At 34.2% G+C, this 16,421-nt stretch overlaps 1 protein-coding gene across 4 annotated transcripts in view; it reads left to right on the top strand.

Moving 5' to 3' along the window:
- LOC147068273 (uncharacterized) overlaps nt 1-16,421 on the top strand; it is a 62,437-nt gene that overhangs the window by 25,574 nt on the left and 20,442 nt on the right. For 2 of the 4 annotated variants that reach the window (XM_085953227.1, XM_085953229.1), the window contains 6 exons: nt 624-684; nt 2,002-2,107; nt 4,649-4,703; nt 4,927-5,290; nt 6,377-6,443; nt 10,932-11,100. In XM_085953227.1, the coding sequence (XP_085809353.1) occupies nt 624-684; nt 2,002-2,107; nt 4,649-4,703; nt 4,927-5,290; nt 6,377-6,443; nt 10,932-11,100 (822 nt within the window). Of the gene's footprint in view, nt 1-623; nt 685-2,001; nt 2,108-4,648; nt 4,704-4,926; nt 5,291-6,370; nt 6,444-10,931; nt 11,101-16,421 lie in introns of all 4 variants that reach the window. The other 2 variants (XM_085953226.1, XM_085953228.1) reach the window with 1 other exon arrangement.

The raw sequence follows: 16,421 nt of genomic DNA, 5'->3' as shown, positions 1-16,421 counted from the left end.
ATTAGATGTTGGCAGTGAACATATTCTTTCAGTCTACTACTAAGATCGCTTTGGAATCAGATCGTGATATTGCAGTTGATTGACTTTATGATATTTCGTCGGTATTATTATAATTGGGGTGAACAATTTTTCTTCATTTTTATTGTGTTATTATTTGGGATTATATAATATGTATCACGCAATTATTAGAACCTATGACAGCAACTTTCAATGCCGTGTTTTGCCCTTTTAAAAAAAAACATTTGTATTGACGAAACGGCATTTATCTTTTCTTATTTACATTTCATCCAAGAGGCATCTCTTTGGGATAAAAATCGTGATATATCTTAAAATTAAATATTTAAAAAAAATCTTCAAAATTAACTCGGTCCTATGATGTTGCGCTAAATAATCAACTTATTAATCAAAGGGTTAAGTTGATAATATATTTTTTACTAATGATTAGGTACAAGACTGCAGAAGACAAGTTTTGTAGTCTTGACAGTGGTGTTACATCTGAAATAGCTATTGATTTAAAAAAACATTGTAGAATTTAATATAATTTATTTATTATCATTTGTAAATTGTAATTCTACCAAGTAAATGCTGACTCAATTAATAATATATTTTTTGTTTTTTTATAGATTTGGCCACTGATCCTGCCACTATTAGTAGTGAAAGTCAAATTTCGAAATTTACAGCCATGTAAGAGCAAGTCACATTTATATTTTTTAAATATGGCATAACTACTATGTTGGCCCGGTCGCACACACGAAATCGCCTCGACTGCGACATGGCCATACTTAAATAAAAACTGCTAGTAATGTTGCAATTCTCTACTACATACATAGCTGAGACCTAGGCTAGGCAAAATGAATGGTTCGAAGAGCAGCATCTGCGCTTGTGCTGCTGCAACATTTTGCTATTCTACATGCGGCCGCTGTCGAGTGAAATGTGTTACATGCGACAGCTGGTGTTTCTTCTACCAAAAATGTTGCACAATGTGTTACATGAATTTTGTGAATGACAACAAAAAAACACCGAAAAATTCGACGTGTTGCAGTCGAATTGAGTTTGTATGTGTAACCGGGCTTAGTCCAATGTGTAATCTAAAAACTTACTTTTACTGAGCAGCTCATTTTTTTTGTTTTTTCTATAAGTTTACATTTTTAAACCTTATTCAGTATTGAATAAAAAAAATCATTATTCATAAGTACAAGAATGCTGATGATCAAATTTGACTAGCACCCAATGACATTATCAATGGACAACGCACTCAGTACAGTAGCTAGCAAGTAAATTCGCGCATAGCGACATTCGCACATGTATAGGTAGACGTCACGTGACAAAATTTCGCAATTTCCATTATGCGATATCACGCATCGGGAATTTATAGCAATGTCACCTTTATTGTAATGGCGTTAGAACAGTGTTTCTAGTGTCAATGTTCATTTGATCGAGCAATATTGATATTAAAATATGAATTATGCCATTCGGAAGACCCAACAAAAAGCATCGGGAATTTATAGCAATATCACCTTTATTGTAATGGCGTTAGAACAGATTATGCCATTCGGCAGACCCGACAAAAAAGTGAGTGTCATTTTTTTTTCCCAGATGCTTCGTCCATATTAATGTCATTGCTAGCACCAGACTTCTGTTACGATTAAGTTAGTAATGTCATTTACCTTAATTGATCATAAATCAGATAGCTTCCTGATTAGTAGAATTTGAAGTACCTCAGGTTAAACGTAATTATAAGAAATAATTTGGATGAATCATAGACAGTCGATAGCATACAGGTGAAAGTACTCACCCGGAAAGTGAAAGACATGAGTTTTAGTCAACTTTTCTCATATGTATGTTTCTGAGGTTTTTTTATGTATCGGAGTTAAAAATTGAGGCTTTATATATATGTACATACATATTAGACAAAATGTCATTTCCAATAATTATAGTTTTGACAAAAAAAATTTAAAAAAAAGGTTTTTTAAAATTTATTAGAGAATATTTTTTTTGCAGAGTGTCGAAATCGGAACCGTCTCCTCCGAAGGTTGCTCCACCCAGCCGAAAGAAAACTGCTAAAAACAACTTTTTGCCATACCTACCATCTGATGAAACCCTGGAAGTAAGTTTTTCATATTCATTTGGTTTTGTTTGTTGTCGATTTTTATTTTCCACAGCTGTTTGGCATATTAACCATTTTTATGTAGATTTCTTTAAACATTGGAATTTATTATATGTACCTATTAAATAGGATTAGAGTTTAAAGAAGTAAGACGATTACAGTAAAACCTTGTTAATACGAATTCCACGGGACCGAAAATCGAAAAAAAAATTGAAATTACGAATTATGAAATGTATAAGGGAAAAATATTGAAATATAAATTTTTTTTTTTTTGATTTTCATCAATACTGTTTACGATCATAGATGTGACTACCAAATTTTTGGCTCCGTGTGTGTTAATGGGTCATAAAATCTCTGGATTACTTTTATTACCTTCTTAAAATAAGTAATTTATGTTTTACGAAAAGTGTCACAATTTTCAATGACTGGGTCATGAAATAGTGTACTTTATTACGATTTATTGAATATTTTTATATGCCAGGGCTCTGAAATAATTTCGAATTAAAGGTATGGTTTTATATGAAAGTAATGTTCAAGGGACTTTTTTTTGCGAAAATTTCGAATTACAGCGAATTTCGAATTATCCGTGTTCTTATTAACGAGGTTCTACTGTACTTTTAAATTATAGCTTCAAAGGCATTCAATTTCTCAACATATATCTAAAAATTAGATGGAGAGAGGAAAATAAGGCAAATTATACCTGCAGACTCAAAGATTCATGCTGACCGTTTGGCCCGATCGTGAAAGACAATATCACATATTGTGTATTTGCCAGACCCATGATTAGAATCTGGGACCCATGACATTATAAGCCGACGCGTTAGCCAGTCTACCACCGTGGGCATAAGAAAAATGAAAAACATTTTTTAATGAAATGGTAATGTAAATTCTACAGATTGGATTATTAGTTGTTTCGCTATTTCGGTTATTTCACCATTATCAAAATTACCTGGTGTGACAGCCGAAATAGAATTATTAGATTAACCAATATGTAGAATTTAACATAATCTATATCATTTTGTAAAATGGAATTCTACCAAGTAAATGCTAACCCAATTAAGTATTATTTTAGTTCAAAGATTACATTAACCCGGCCGGCGCGTAAGATTCCATACGAATTCCATACCGTCTGCGGTACATTTTTTCTAAATGATATTCTCTGCCAATCTGCCATGATGGCAGAAGGAATTGGAACTCTGCGCCGCACTGCCCGATATGTGTTAATTTATGGCACAAATCAATAAATCACACCCTTGAATTTTTAAACATATGTCCCATTATAGTTAGGAATGCACATTAATTATTTTTGATTGACACATTTAACATTTAAATCTTGAGTTTCAAGACGATTTTTACAAAACACATAAAAAAACAGTTTTAAAAATGTTTTGCCGAGTGGTATATATTTAGCATGGGCTCGGCACAAACATAATCTTACATCACAAGCTAGGCACACAAACAGGAAAGTGTTTGTTTGTTTTTTTCTTTGAATTGTCACATACATGACATGGACGTCGAAGCTTATCGGTATTTATAGTCAGGGGAAGTATGCAGCTCTGGTAAATGTCATGTTGCGGCTTTTGGCAACAGTCTAATAATTGGACTATCGCTTATTGGTCTAGAATGGGGTGTATTTGAAGGGTTCACTTTATATTTATCCACTAATTATTTAATCACAGTAAGCTTAAACTCAGCCAATGTTTGTTTACGTTGTGTTATAAATTTTGACAAAAATTTGAAATGATTTTGAAAAGTTTTTCTACGGTAACAATAAACACAAGTTTAAACACACACAAGTAATTAAAACCACACATATACACACCAGTTATTAATATCAGTTTAAAATTTCACTCAAAGTAGGGACACAACAGTACAAACACGTAATTATAATAATCGCGGTCAACACACAACTTATATGAATGTTTTTACAATGTTTTTATAGAATATTAATACTTTGGACGCGGAAGACGCACACGGCGCGTAATGACCAGGCGGCCGATCGATGTAATTAACGTGCATTTTAAAGGGGGCAATTAAAATCTCATTATGTATTCAGCAGCGAATGCGTTAAATAAACATAAAATTGTTTTAAAATTAATTTTCAATTACACTGCTCGAAAATACGACATACGTATAAAGAAATAATGCAATCGCACACAATATTACGATTCCTTGCACAGTTTTAGTTGCGAGCGATATAAATGGCTTACTGCGCAGGCGTCGTAAAATCGCGCGCTATTTCAAATCGAAATGCGCCTGCCGGCAAAACTCGATCAATCGTGAGGGTTTGAAAGATCGATGTTTATGAAATTAAAACAAAATATTTTCGAAAAAGTTATATAGGTGGCAGTAGGCGGATGAATCAGGCTATTTTTAAATAAAATTCTCAGTGCCGTATAAAAAATATTTCTTGCCTTATCGACAGGTCAAGGTTTGCGTATCTGACTGCAAACGGTCGCGCATTTGTTACGTACTAGCTGTATCCTACTGGAATACAGTCGCGGCAATCGAGTTAATAAAATAATTTTCTTTATTTTGCAGAATGACTTGAGAGGGCGTATTAATGAAATTAAAGCCAACAAAAGTGATGTCACAGGTCAGTATTCTCAAAAATGGCCAACCACCTGAGGGTGTCAGTGATTATGATATTTTTATGCAGTTATGTTCATAGCGATGTGTCTATTATTGCAACTCAAAAAACCAGTATGATTACGGACTTGTTATGTAGCGTGTGTATCATTATGAGAGAGAATTCACATTGTTGTTATTTATTTAATTAGTTATAATCTACATGATACATTATTTGTATTTGTCCAAAGATCTGGGCTGCGTATCCATCACATCCGATTCCTCCCTCAGCAGTTTGTCAAGTACCGACTGCAAGAGTGTTTCTTCTAAAAGAAGGATTCAGCAGCGCCGCTCTTTGAGATCTCGAGATAGATCTCGAGATAGATCTCGAGATAGATCTCAAGATAGATCTCGAGATAGATCTCGAGACAGATCTCGAGAAAGATCTCGAGGAAGATCTCGAGGAAGATCTCGAGGAAGATCTCGAGGAAGATCTCGTGACAGAGCTCGCGGGTATGTCTCCGCAAATTACAAAGGAAAATTTCCTAGACCCTTTCCCTTCAGGCATAGAAGAACAAGATCAAGAAGTAGATCGTTCAGTCCATCCAGATCAAGGTATGCTCAAAACATTGAATAGAAAATTTATGCTTTATTTGTTGTTTAATTTACTATAAAATATGTTTTACGTCTGTCTAGTCTAAAATGAAATGTTATTATTCCATAATACAGTAAATACAGTAAAACCTCGTTAATACGAATTCCATTGTACCAAAAATCGAAAAAATTCGAATTACGAAATATGAAATGTATGGGGGAAAAATATTGAAATTTTGATTTTTGTTTTTTTTTTGATTTCCATTAATTTTGTTTCTGATCATAGATGTGCCTACCAAATTTCCGATAGAATTCTTTCAAATTAAAATTTGTCCAAATTCTATATGGCATTAATCCATTAGAATCCATTAATCCATATAAACATACGAAATATTTTTTATTTTTTCAATTTGTCAATACAATTGTTTGGCATTGGTTCTCTAGTAAATATGTGAAAATACAATAAACAATCAACAATTTAATACCTACAGCCCTCAAGCATGTGAGAGTGGAGTGCACTTCTGCCCCTGATGACATACCTCTGTGTGGCAGGATTATTTTTATTACCTTCATAAAATAAGTAATTTTTGATGTTTTAAGAAAAGTCCGTCACATTTTTCAATGACTGGCTCATGAAATACTGTACTTTATTTCGTTTTATTGAATTTTTTTTATATGCCAGGACTCTGAAATCATTTCGAAATACGAAATTCGAATTAAAGGTATGGTTTTATATGAAAATAACGTTCAAGGGCATTTTTTTTTGCGAAAATTTCGAATTACGGTGAATTACGAATTATCAGTGTTCTTACTAACGAGGTTTTACTGTATGTATTTTAACACCACAATCAACCACCATCATAATATTGTCTCCATACTAGTAGAAGGTTTATATTTTGATGAAAATTAATTAGAATTGAATATTCAATTCAGTTGATCACATTGCATAAGTAAAATCAGACCATTAATGGTTTATTGCAGAGAATCGGGATTTAAAATTCAATTTTCTCAAAACTTTCATTTCCTAACATGCTTACTTTCGCCAGTGTGGTGACGATGTGTCAGTCAATTATCTTGTATAATGTATTGTATACTTTTCAGAAACAGCCGTAAACTAACTGAAAATTTTGAAAATATATATCTCAAAGTTAACATGGAACCAGCTAGTCTAGAGGTAAGTTAATAAAAAGTTAATGATAGTTATACTTTGTACATCTACATACAATAATCAAACTTGAGAAGTGATTTGTCGATAGGCTTGTTTAAGCAAACGTTTGTCGACAGTTTCTTGATGTTTGGCACGTGCTGAACACGTTATTACAGGTCGAATTAGTTCCCATACAAGACAAAACTAGATTAAATGTTTGAAAACAGTGGGAAAATTATTTTAGGTAGCCAAGATGTTAGCCTCCGAATCTCTCGACTAGTTCTGATGATGGGAGTGGAGGTCATCTAATAATTGGAGAGCAGTGTGGAAGCCTTCAGGAATGTAGTAGCACAAATATCATATAAATAGGGGAAGAGGAGGCGGCCCTCTCTCACAAAACACAATAGTCACTTGGGAACTCGTATATTGTTCGAATAGTCAAGAATTTTTTTATAAAGCTATTATAAAATTATTTTATATACGAAGTTTAGACAATTATCACTCCCTTACATAAAGGATTATAGTTCAATAAAGTCACAAAAGAAACAAAATAGTTTTTACACAAATTAGAGTTCCGAAATAAAAAGTTAATGTTGACGAAAGCTCAGAAAAGAAACGAAATTATAAAAAGTTGTGATTAAATTATACGGTCACACACGAGGTCGCATGAGGGCACAGGGGCCACTAGGGTGCAATGTTGAGAACCAAAATTCAAAAGCTAAAAGTTAAGTCCCCACTTGGAGAACCACTGTTCAGTGAAAACTCAAGAGCGCCGGCTGTCAAAATGACAGTTAGGTATACTGCTACTTAGGTATAAACCTTAAGAGGGGGCCCAAGACATCGATATTGAGTTATAATTTAATCGAACAAAGACCTCGGCGTCAGGACCACGTTAATTTAAATTGATCTTTTCGCAAAAACCACTAATCATCGAAGATTTTATTTCAAGAATCGTTATTATTTTATTATTATTATTCATGGATTTATTTTTATTAGCGTCACATAACATGCAGACTACGCCGTCTATCCGCCGACTGTAAAACAGGGCTGTCAAAATAACATATACCTATATATATATAATTAATTAATTAATTTTTAAAAAAATTTAATTAATAATCAATCACAAATAAGTAATGATTTTCATGTTGGTTTTATCAACCCAATGGTTACGTTTTAAAGAGTTACAAATAACTGAAAGTTAATAATAGCTTACTATACAGATGGAATATGTAATTACACATTTCCGAGCGTTTTTGTATTGTTCTTATTTACTTGCTTATTTTAGGTATATCGTAATATGAACTTGTGTCATTAAAATTTCTATTAACACAGGAAAATCTGCAAGTCGTTAAAATGTTAATTTCATAGTCTTTAATTAAACCTGTGCAAGTACGTACTGATAACTCCGGTGGATATCGTAGCAAACATACTATTGATATACCTATATACGGGTATATATTATAACCCAATTCAAATTGAAGATAGGTTGATTCTCAAAAATATTATAGTACGAGGGTGGGTCAATAATTCCTTAGAAAAAAGCATTAAAACAGTTTTTTTTTTTTTTTTACTTCTCAACATAATCTCCTTGGAGCTCAATACACTTGGCTAGACGTTTCTCAATTTTTTTTAAACCGTCAGAAAAATAAGTTTTCGGAAGGTCCTCAAAATAAGCATTTGTCCGATCGATGACTTCTTCATTTGAAAAAAAACGTTGTCCACTTAGCCATTTTTTTAAGTTTGGGAAAAGGAAAAAGTCACTGGGGGCTAAATCTGGCGAATACGGTGGGTGGTCGACCAATTCGAACTTCAATTCTTCAATTTTAGCCATTGATCGTAAACATGTGTGAACACAGGCATTGTCTTGATGAAAGAGGATTTTTTTCCTGTTTAAATGAGGCCGTTTTTCTTCAATTTTGTTTTTTAGCTAGTCCAATAAAGATGCATAATAATCCCCTGTTATTGTTTTTCCTTTTTCCAAATAGTCAACGAAAATAATTCCACGTGCATCCCAAAATACAGTAGCCATAACCTTACCAGCTGATTTTACGGTTTTCGCCTTCTTTGGACATGGTTCGCCTTTCGCAATCCACTGCTTTGACTATTCTTTCGTCTCGGGAGTATAGTGGTGTATCCATGTTTCATCTACAGTCACAAAGCGACGAAAAAATTCATCCGGATTGCGTTGCATGAGCGACAACAGGGCTTTAGAGGCCACCACCCTATTGCGTTTATTGTCGACTGTGAGCAAACGCGGCACCCATCTTGCAGAAATTTTTTTCATGCCCAATTTGTCATGTAAAATAGAAATGACGCTACCTTTTGAGATCACTGTAACCTCAATTATCTCACTCAACTTTAATCTTCGGTCACTTAACACCATATCGTGGATTTTATTGATCATTTCTGGTGTAGTCACCTCTACAGGACGTCCTGAGCGTGGTTCATCCTTTGTTGATGTACGACCACGTTTAAATTCATTTAACCAGTTATAAATAGTTGCAAGTGAAGGAACAGATGTGCCGTGAACTAAATCCAACTCATTTTTTATTTCCTTTGCTGTTAACCCTTTTATATTAAAATGTTTAATAACAGCTCTAAACTCAATTTTTATCCATTTTTGTAAACAAGCAATTTTTTTTTTTAAATGTACGAGAAACACACAACAACCCGACCAATCTGATTGAAACTTCGCAGCATACTGAATCGATAGTGCCGCTGCATGAAAACAAACCGCTTACAGTACTAGTCGCGCCACCTGTCGGCTTTTCTAAGGACTTATTGACCCACCCTCGTATCTTTATGATTTCGAGAAAATAATACGATGGTCGATCCATATCAATTATTTGAAAACATTTCATTTGCATGTAGGTACATGTATAATATAGTGAAGAGGTCAGATAACAGCTGTTTACTTTGCAATATAACATCAAAATTTGTATATACCTACTTACGTAAATGAGAAACACACAATTTAAAACAACTTATCATAAGAATAAATAATACGTCTTCTGACAACCCTGGCGTGTTTGACGCCTTTGTCGGCACCTTTGAGATGTTCTCAGTGATCCGCTAGCTTTGAATAAAATATAATCTGTGGGTGACTGCACTTAATAATTATTTTTGATATAAATTATTTCTTGCATTGGCTTTACTTACCAACAAAATTCAATGATTATTGTACATTGTACCTACCTATTGTATCACTAGGATAAAAGTAAAATTTCGTTACTTGTTTGTAAAAGTGTCAGACTAAATTCAAACCAATCGGGTAAGTAATAAAAAGTCACTTTCTTTTTATAATAAACAGACATGCATTAGAATTAAACAATATTTACTTATTTTTTTAATAATGATGTAATAGGTCCTACACATTAAAAATAAATACTATTCATTAATAATGTTTTTTGGATAGCACATGAAATAAAAATGTAGGTAGATATGTATTTGAACATCCTTCGTATGTTTAGTTCTCGGACAATTTCAGGTTAAAAGTTATTAAGTTTATATCATGGCTATTCATCATATTATTGATTGAAATACTTCCCACCAAACAGATGATTAACAAATTGAATTTAGTAACATTTACGTATATTAGAAGACATCGGTATTGGTCACCCCATACTTTGTTCACGTTGACAGTGTTTATGAATTAAATTTAATTAATTGATCATTATTTACTTTTGACACAAGCATTGTCGGCGACCTTTGTATATTACTAGTAGACCAACAATTCCGGACCACATATAAAAAAATCATATTTTCAATTCTCAAGAACAATTCTGTAGAGCGTCCCCTTAAGTAATTTTGCCAAGTAAGCCAATGCCACTAAACTACACAAAAATGTTATAAATCACTAAAAACCAAACTTTGTGAGTCTATACAATAACTTGAATAACCGTACCTAATACTATTTACATAAGATTAGAGAGAACACATTTAATAAATGTAATACTCGTTGATACCTTTTTGTCTTGATTTGTGTTGATGTCTTTTCAATTGCGTATTGACAGAACAGACTGTAGACTCAGACTGTCGACGTGGTAGGAGCAGTCGACGTTATGTCTGTTTTATTTGACACATTGAAAATGTATATCTGTTTCATAGTCAGCAATGGCCGAATGCCGCGTCATGTTGCGACAAAATAATGTTATAACGTTGTACTCGCTCTCCTTCTCACATTTGAGAAATGAGAGAATGAAATATTTCATTTTTCGGCATATTTCCAATTGACCTCATGAACGCTCACATTCGCTCCAAAATCGTCATCGGAATACAATACACTATACAGCTTGAGTTGGGTATGTTTGTCATCTGACATCGTGTGCCTTATATTTCAAAGCAACACCGATTATTATATATGACACTGTACATATTATTACATATTAATTTTTGGAGGATCAATGACCATTTGACGTAAAGGGCCAGCTGCCATTTGTTCTTTGTGATATTACCGCTTTACTGGTGGTGTTCATTGAACACAAATGTTCATCCATTTTGTTTTGTATTTTTTAGGCAAAAAAAATTCAAATAAAGTGGAAAGTGTTCGATGAAAAGATAGCGCACTGCACTTCTGTCTCAAAAAAAATTTTGGATTATCATGAAAAAAATCCTGAAAAGCATCCACTGTACGAGGAAGAATGGAAGAAATATTGGAATAAGCGATATAAAGAATTACTTGCTGGTAAGATGTTGTATTCGTCATCCATCTCTGATAAATGTGATTTGAGATGTGAGCATTGTAATAAAGCAAAAACCAATCTTATCTATGTATATATTTTTTCATGATGCATTCTTTAACCCGGCACCTGCCTCAAAAATCGTATGACGCACCATAACTACGCATGAATTTCATTATCGTCTTTGTTCTATACTAAAAAAAGCAATAAAAAATATGTCACAGCTCCAGTCGAGAACCCAAAGCCATTAAGATAATTTCGACACACTAAAAAACCGTAATAAATCAGTTATAATATCAGAAACACTCGAACAAACGAATGCTATCCAAATTTGAAAGAACTTACCGCAAGTCGCCATTTTGTAGCAAATAGTTAGAGCTCTGCGCGGTGTGTAATATTTCGACACTTGTGCATACGTTCCCACGAATCGAGCGTTACTAATTTTCAAGTGCATATCGATAAATCACATATTAATGTCTTCGGGTTGAGTCGTAAACAAATATAAAGGGGACCCTTTCAATATATTTAAACTACACAAACACTTCACTTATTGAATATTATTGATAAATTAACACGAACTCACATATTAAAAAAAAAACAAATACAATAATAAACCTATTTTAAAATTCTTTAGATGTGTGATATATTTTAAAGCAAGGTGACAGACATAACGCAACATCACACGTTGGGCACATATAGCGGGAGAGTTTTGTTTTTTTCGGATTTTTTTTAGAATTCCCGCATACGAAAAATCTTCTTCTAGGCTTATCGGTATTTTGTGTCGGTAAAATGTATTCTGGCAAATGTCCCGTTGCACTTTTGGGCAATAATCGTACGGGATTATCGCTAGTTGACGCTGTCGGCTTAGGCAGGGGTGCATTTGAAATTCTCACACAATATTTGTCCACTAGTTGTTTTATTACACAGAGTTGAAAATCGCCCAATGTTTTTTTGTCAGATTTAATAAATTTATATAAATAAAAAGCATTTAATAAATATAAGTCGATCATGTGGAATGCGACCTTTTTATACCACTTGATCGATTTTCTCATACACGACAAGTTGCTAAGCATCATGTCGGACTTATCTACCGTACCCATATTTTTGTTATAATCTATAACACATTTTGGTTTTTCAATGTTTTCGCCAGTTCTATATTTCACTTTTCCCGTTGGTCCAAATGATGCATCGTGGAGGGTGGATAGCATGTGAACATCCCTCCTATCGTGCCATTTCAGAGCCAAAAGTGGACTATTGTACTTAGCCTCGGTATCTCCCTTTTTCAGTTTGCTGAACTCTGGCATATCTTTACGATTTTTTCTCACTGTACCGCAAGCATTCGTTTTGTGAGAGTGAAGGTATTTAAAGAGCGCCGGACTCGAATACCAGTTATCACACCATAAGGTGTGACCTTTCCCGATATAGTCTTTCATTAGCGTTGTCACTACCGCACCGGAAATACCGAGATTTTCATTGTCTTGTATGTCAGTCCCTTACCCACAATAAATTATAAAGTCAATAATATATCCTGTCATTACGTCACACATCACAAACATTTTTATTCCAAATCGATGTCTTTTGGAAGGAATGAATTGTTTAAAAATTAATCTACCCTTAAACACGATTATGCTCTAATCTATGCAAAGATTCTGATACGGTATCATCGTTTCCCTAAAAATTGTTCTTGTGTGTTCTAACAGTAATCTAATTTTAGCTAGTCTATCATTTGAGGCGGTCACACTAGGATCAGAAAAATGAAGCATTTGTAAAATAAGTTGGTATCGATTTCTAGCCATTATTTTCCCAAAAATGTCTGCATGCAGGTAAGGATCGGTACTCCAATGTTCCTCTATCGACGTGTGCTTATTTCGAGTCATCAGCATTGATACGGCAAAAAATGTATACAACTCCGGCACTGACGTGTCTGTCCAATTGTGTGACCGCGATTTCGGTCCGAGGTCACCCGCACTGTACGAATGGTTAAAAAATGTATTCGCTTGGTTCACTATTTCCGACATTATATTTTTATTCAAAAAATGTTCAAAGAAAAGACATTCGGGAGAGGATTCGTCCAAGTCGTTCGATGTCACGCCAGATCGACAATCATTGAATTCGTGAACTATTGGAATATACGGACCAGTTCTCCATGACCGCAAAAATTCAATTGGCTCGTCAGAGTCCGTATCGTCAACATCATGATCAGTCTCATGTTGTTCCAATTCCTCTTCCGACATGTCATAATCTGAGTCCAATTCCTCATTAGTACGCACATTTTCTTCCTCCATATTTACGCACTATAAAACTATGAAATGTTTTTAAAATGTTTAACTACAGTATTAAGAAACGCCAAATCACAGAAACCATTAAACTCACACACCATAGTTATTGATATCAGTATTAATTTTCACATTCACTAAAATGGGACACGGTAGACAGTACAAAAAGTATTTTAAAAATCGCGATAAAATAAAATCATACGTTCAATAGTTAATCATGCCAGTTTTAATGTGATAAGTACACCAGACAGCAAAAAAAGTATTTATCAACGATTGCGGTAAATATTCTACTTGTATGCGATAAATACAATCCCGCGCAATGGCCCGCTCGGTTGAAAGTCTGTCCTATACTGCGCAGTCGCGGCGCGCAGTTTAAACTGATTTCTGTCGACCGGCAAAACTTGGCCGTACGAATTGGTTCGAAACTTTGGTGATTATTTTATATTTAGAACCAATGCTTATAAAATATGTCATAGGTGGCAGGAGAAGGACAAATCAGGCCAAATTTACGTGAAAAAATCAGTCCCGTATGATAAATATGGACGCGGTGGCATCGATTTATACACATGCGCATTGCGAATTTGGCCGATTTGTACAAGGTGTGTGACATCGGCGCCGGCCGGGTTAAAAGAATCTATGTGGCATGTTTTCTAAGGCCTTGTCCACATGACACGTTTTGACTCGCCCCCGTTCCAGGTACATGTGACTTCATAGAGCCGTCCACACGTACTCGCGCCATGATGATTGTCGCGCGCGGTTGAGGTACAGGTGACCTCATTGAGGTGTCCAGATGCACTCGCAGCGAGACACGCGCCATGTGGACAAGCCCTTAAAGTTTAAAAGCATATAAGAAGTTCCAAGATTCTCAGCTCTTTTAAAATTTCTTCTGTTTATCCCGTTGCCGTGCACACCTCTGGATTTACAAACTTCCATAATCTTTCACATACTATATTGTCTTTTAAATATCTTATAACGAAAACCATTTGCGTTTTTGTGGAGCTGTCTGACGTTTCGTCAACTTGAATTGCTACGTAATTAGACTTTTTTATGTCACATCTAATTTCTTCTTGAGTGACTTTTAATATTGAATCTAGTAATTCATTTTGGATAGTCTTCGAAATTCCTTTGAATTAAGTTGACCTTTATAAATGCTCCTTCAAAACAATACCTATTTCCTCCATGAAATTTATTAATCCACGAAATATACAGGATTATCAGACTCTTAAGACTCATCGTGGCCTCTTAAGGCCAGCTCAAACGATCTGCAAAATTGAATGCACTTTCAAATTTTTGTTAAAATGAAACGATTTTTATCGACGGTTTCATTGTGTTCAGCGATCGATCTACGGTAAGCGTTGTCTAACTGTATTCGTATATCCGTAGTTCCTAATAAAACAAAACTCAAAGAATTATTTATGTGTGCTATGCTTTTTTATTTTTTCTTTAACCCTTTCGACGCGAGCCATTTTCGCGGGGATTTATTTTCAGTCAACTGATCTGTTAAAACGGTCACTACAGCTAAAACAGATCGATTTTAAAATTAAAAAATAGATTACTAGATGAACTACATATCAGTTATTCCAAATACACCAAGAAATAAACTATATTCGTGACATTCTCACTAAAAAAAATCGGAGACAATGAAGACGCTAAAAAATATCCAAGCTTTGGCCGTGCGGACAATATGGCGGCCGTCCAATGTCACATACACGATTTTTAACACATACTAGCGAGCGCTCTGCCGCGTTTGTATTTGTAATACACAGGGCTGAGTACATGCTGCCAGAGTTGGTTACGGTCTATGACAGATGTATTACTAAATCAAAATCACACTTGTGGGTTATCGTACTTAGTAAGTCGTAAACTCAAATTTATTACCTCTTCAAATTATGAACCTATATTTATTTTTGTCGCCATAAAATAATGTTCGTTATCGTGACACTTACTCATTAGGATATTTTGTAGAATAAAACAGTAAGGGTGTAAATTTACCGCACTGGGTGACGAGTGACACTGCTCAGATGCGTTGATCTGCAATACCACAATACTGTCATGTTACAGTTCACGTGACATGTCTACATTTCAAACGCAGACTTAAATAAATAATGTTAATTAAATAACAAAATTTGGCACAACCTTGTTAAAAAGTGTGTGTCAACCCTGTTTTTCTAAAACAATGATCGTTAAAAAGAACCAATGGGGGGGGTTCTTCCTGCTTTTTTGAAAGCGTCATGTCAACAAACAACTTATTTCCGCCCACAAGATCTCACTCCTGGATTAGATTTAGTGCAGTACGGATGTGCCCGGTTAACATTTAGATACAGTTTTAACGCCATTTGTAGTTACTTCCTTTCGGACAGGAAGGGTTCGCAGTTCATAATTCCAGCCAAGATGAAGTTCCAGCCATCACACTTAAAACATAAAGCTAAGTAATCATTACCATCTTAGAAGAAATACTCCATGTCCCGTACCAAGTGAACGCTTCTCAAATTTGTATTAAAATTTGTATTTGTTTTCGTATCATTTTAAATTTCAATGTAAATTGGTTGTGTGTAATTAAATAATACTTTTAACGATTAAGCTGTGTTCTTATTTTTATATTGTTATATTTAATTTGTAAATACACACCTTTCAAGGCGCCCAAAAATTGTAATTTAATATTTCAAACGAGTTTACAAATGACATTTTATTTGAGGTAGATAATGATTTATAAAGCATTCTTTACAGAAGGTTTAAGTTAACAGAAAGCCGAACTCATATGCTGTGAGATTAATAGTACTAAATATTTCATGTTTTATCGATTGAATTAGTTGGCACTCCATGTTTAACGATTGTGCATTACAATTATTAAACTTCTTTTCTATTATCATTCTAACGATACTACTTTACACTTTTTTTCCTTTTTTTTAAATATGACAATACACAATAGAAAAATTAGAGGGAACGTTGAAAGCAACACCGATTATTATTTTATATGAAATTGTACATATTATGTAGATTGTAAGATATTTATTTTTGGAGTGTCAATGACCATTTGACCTAAAGGGCCA

This window comes from Rhyacophila brunnea, unplaced genomic scaffold (assembly GCF_057557595.1).
Source record: "Rhyacophila brunnea isolate RB1 unplaced genomic scaffold, BYU_Rbru_1.0 scaffold_3, whole genome shotgun sequence".
NCBI lineage: Eukaryota > Metazoa > Arthropoda > Insecta > Trichoptera > Rhyacophilidae > Rhyacophila > Rhyacophila brunnea.
The sequence above is the reverse complement of the archived record's forward strand: the minus strand, read 5'-3'. Positions and strand labels throughout refer to the sequence as shown.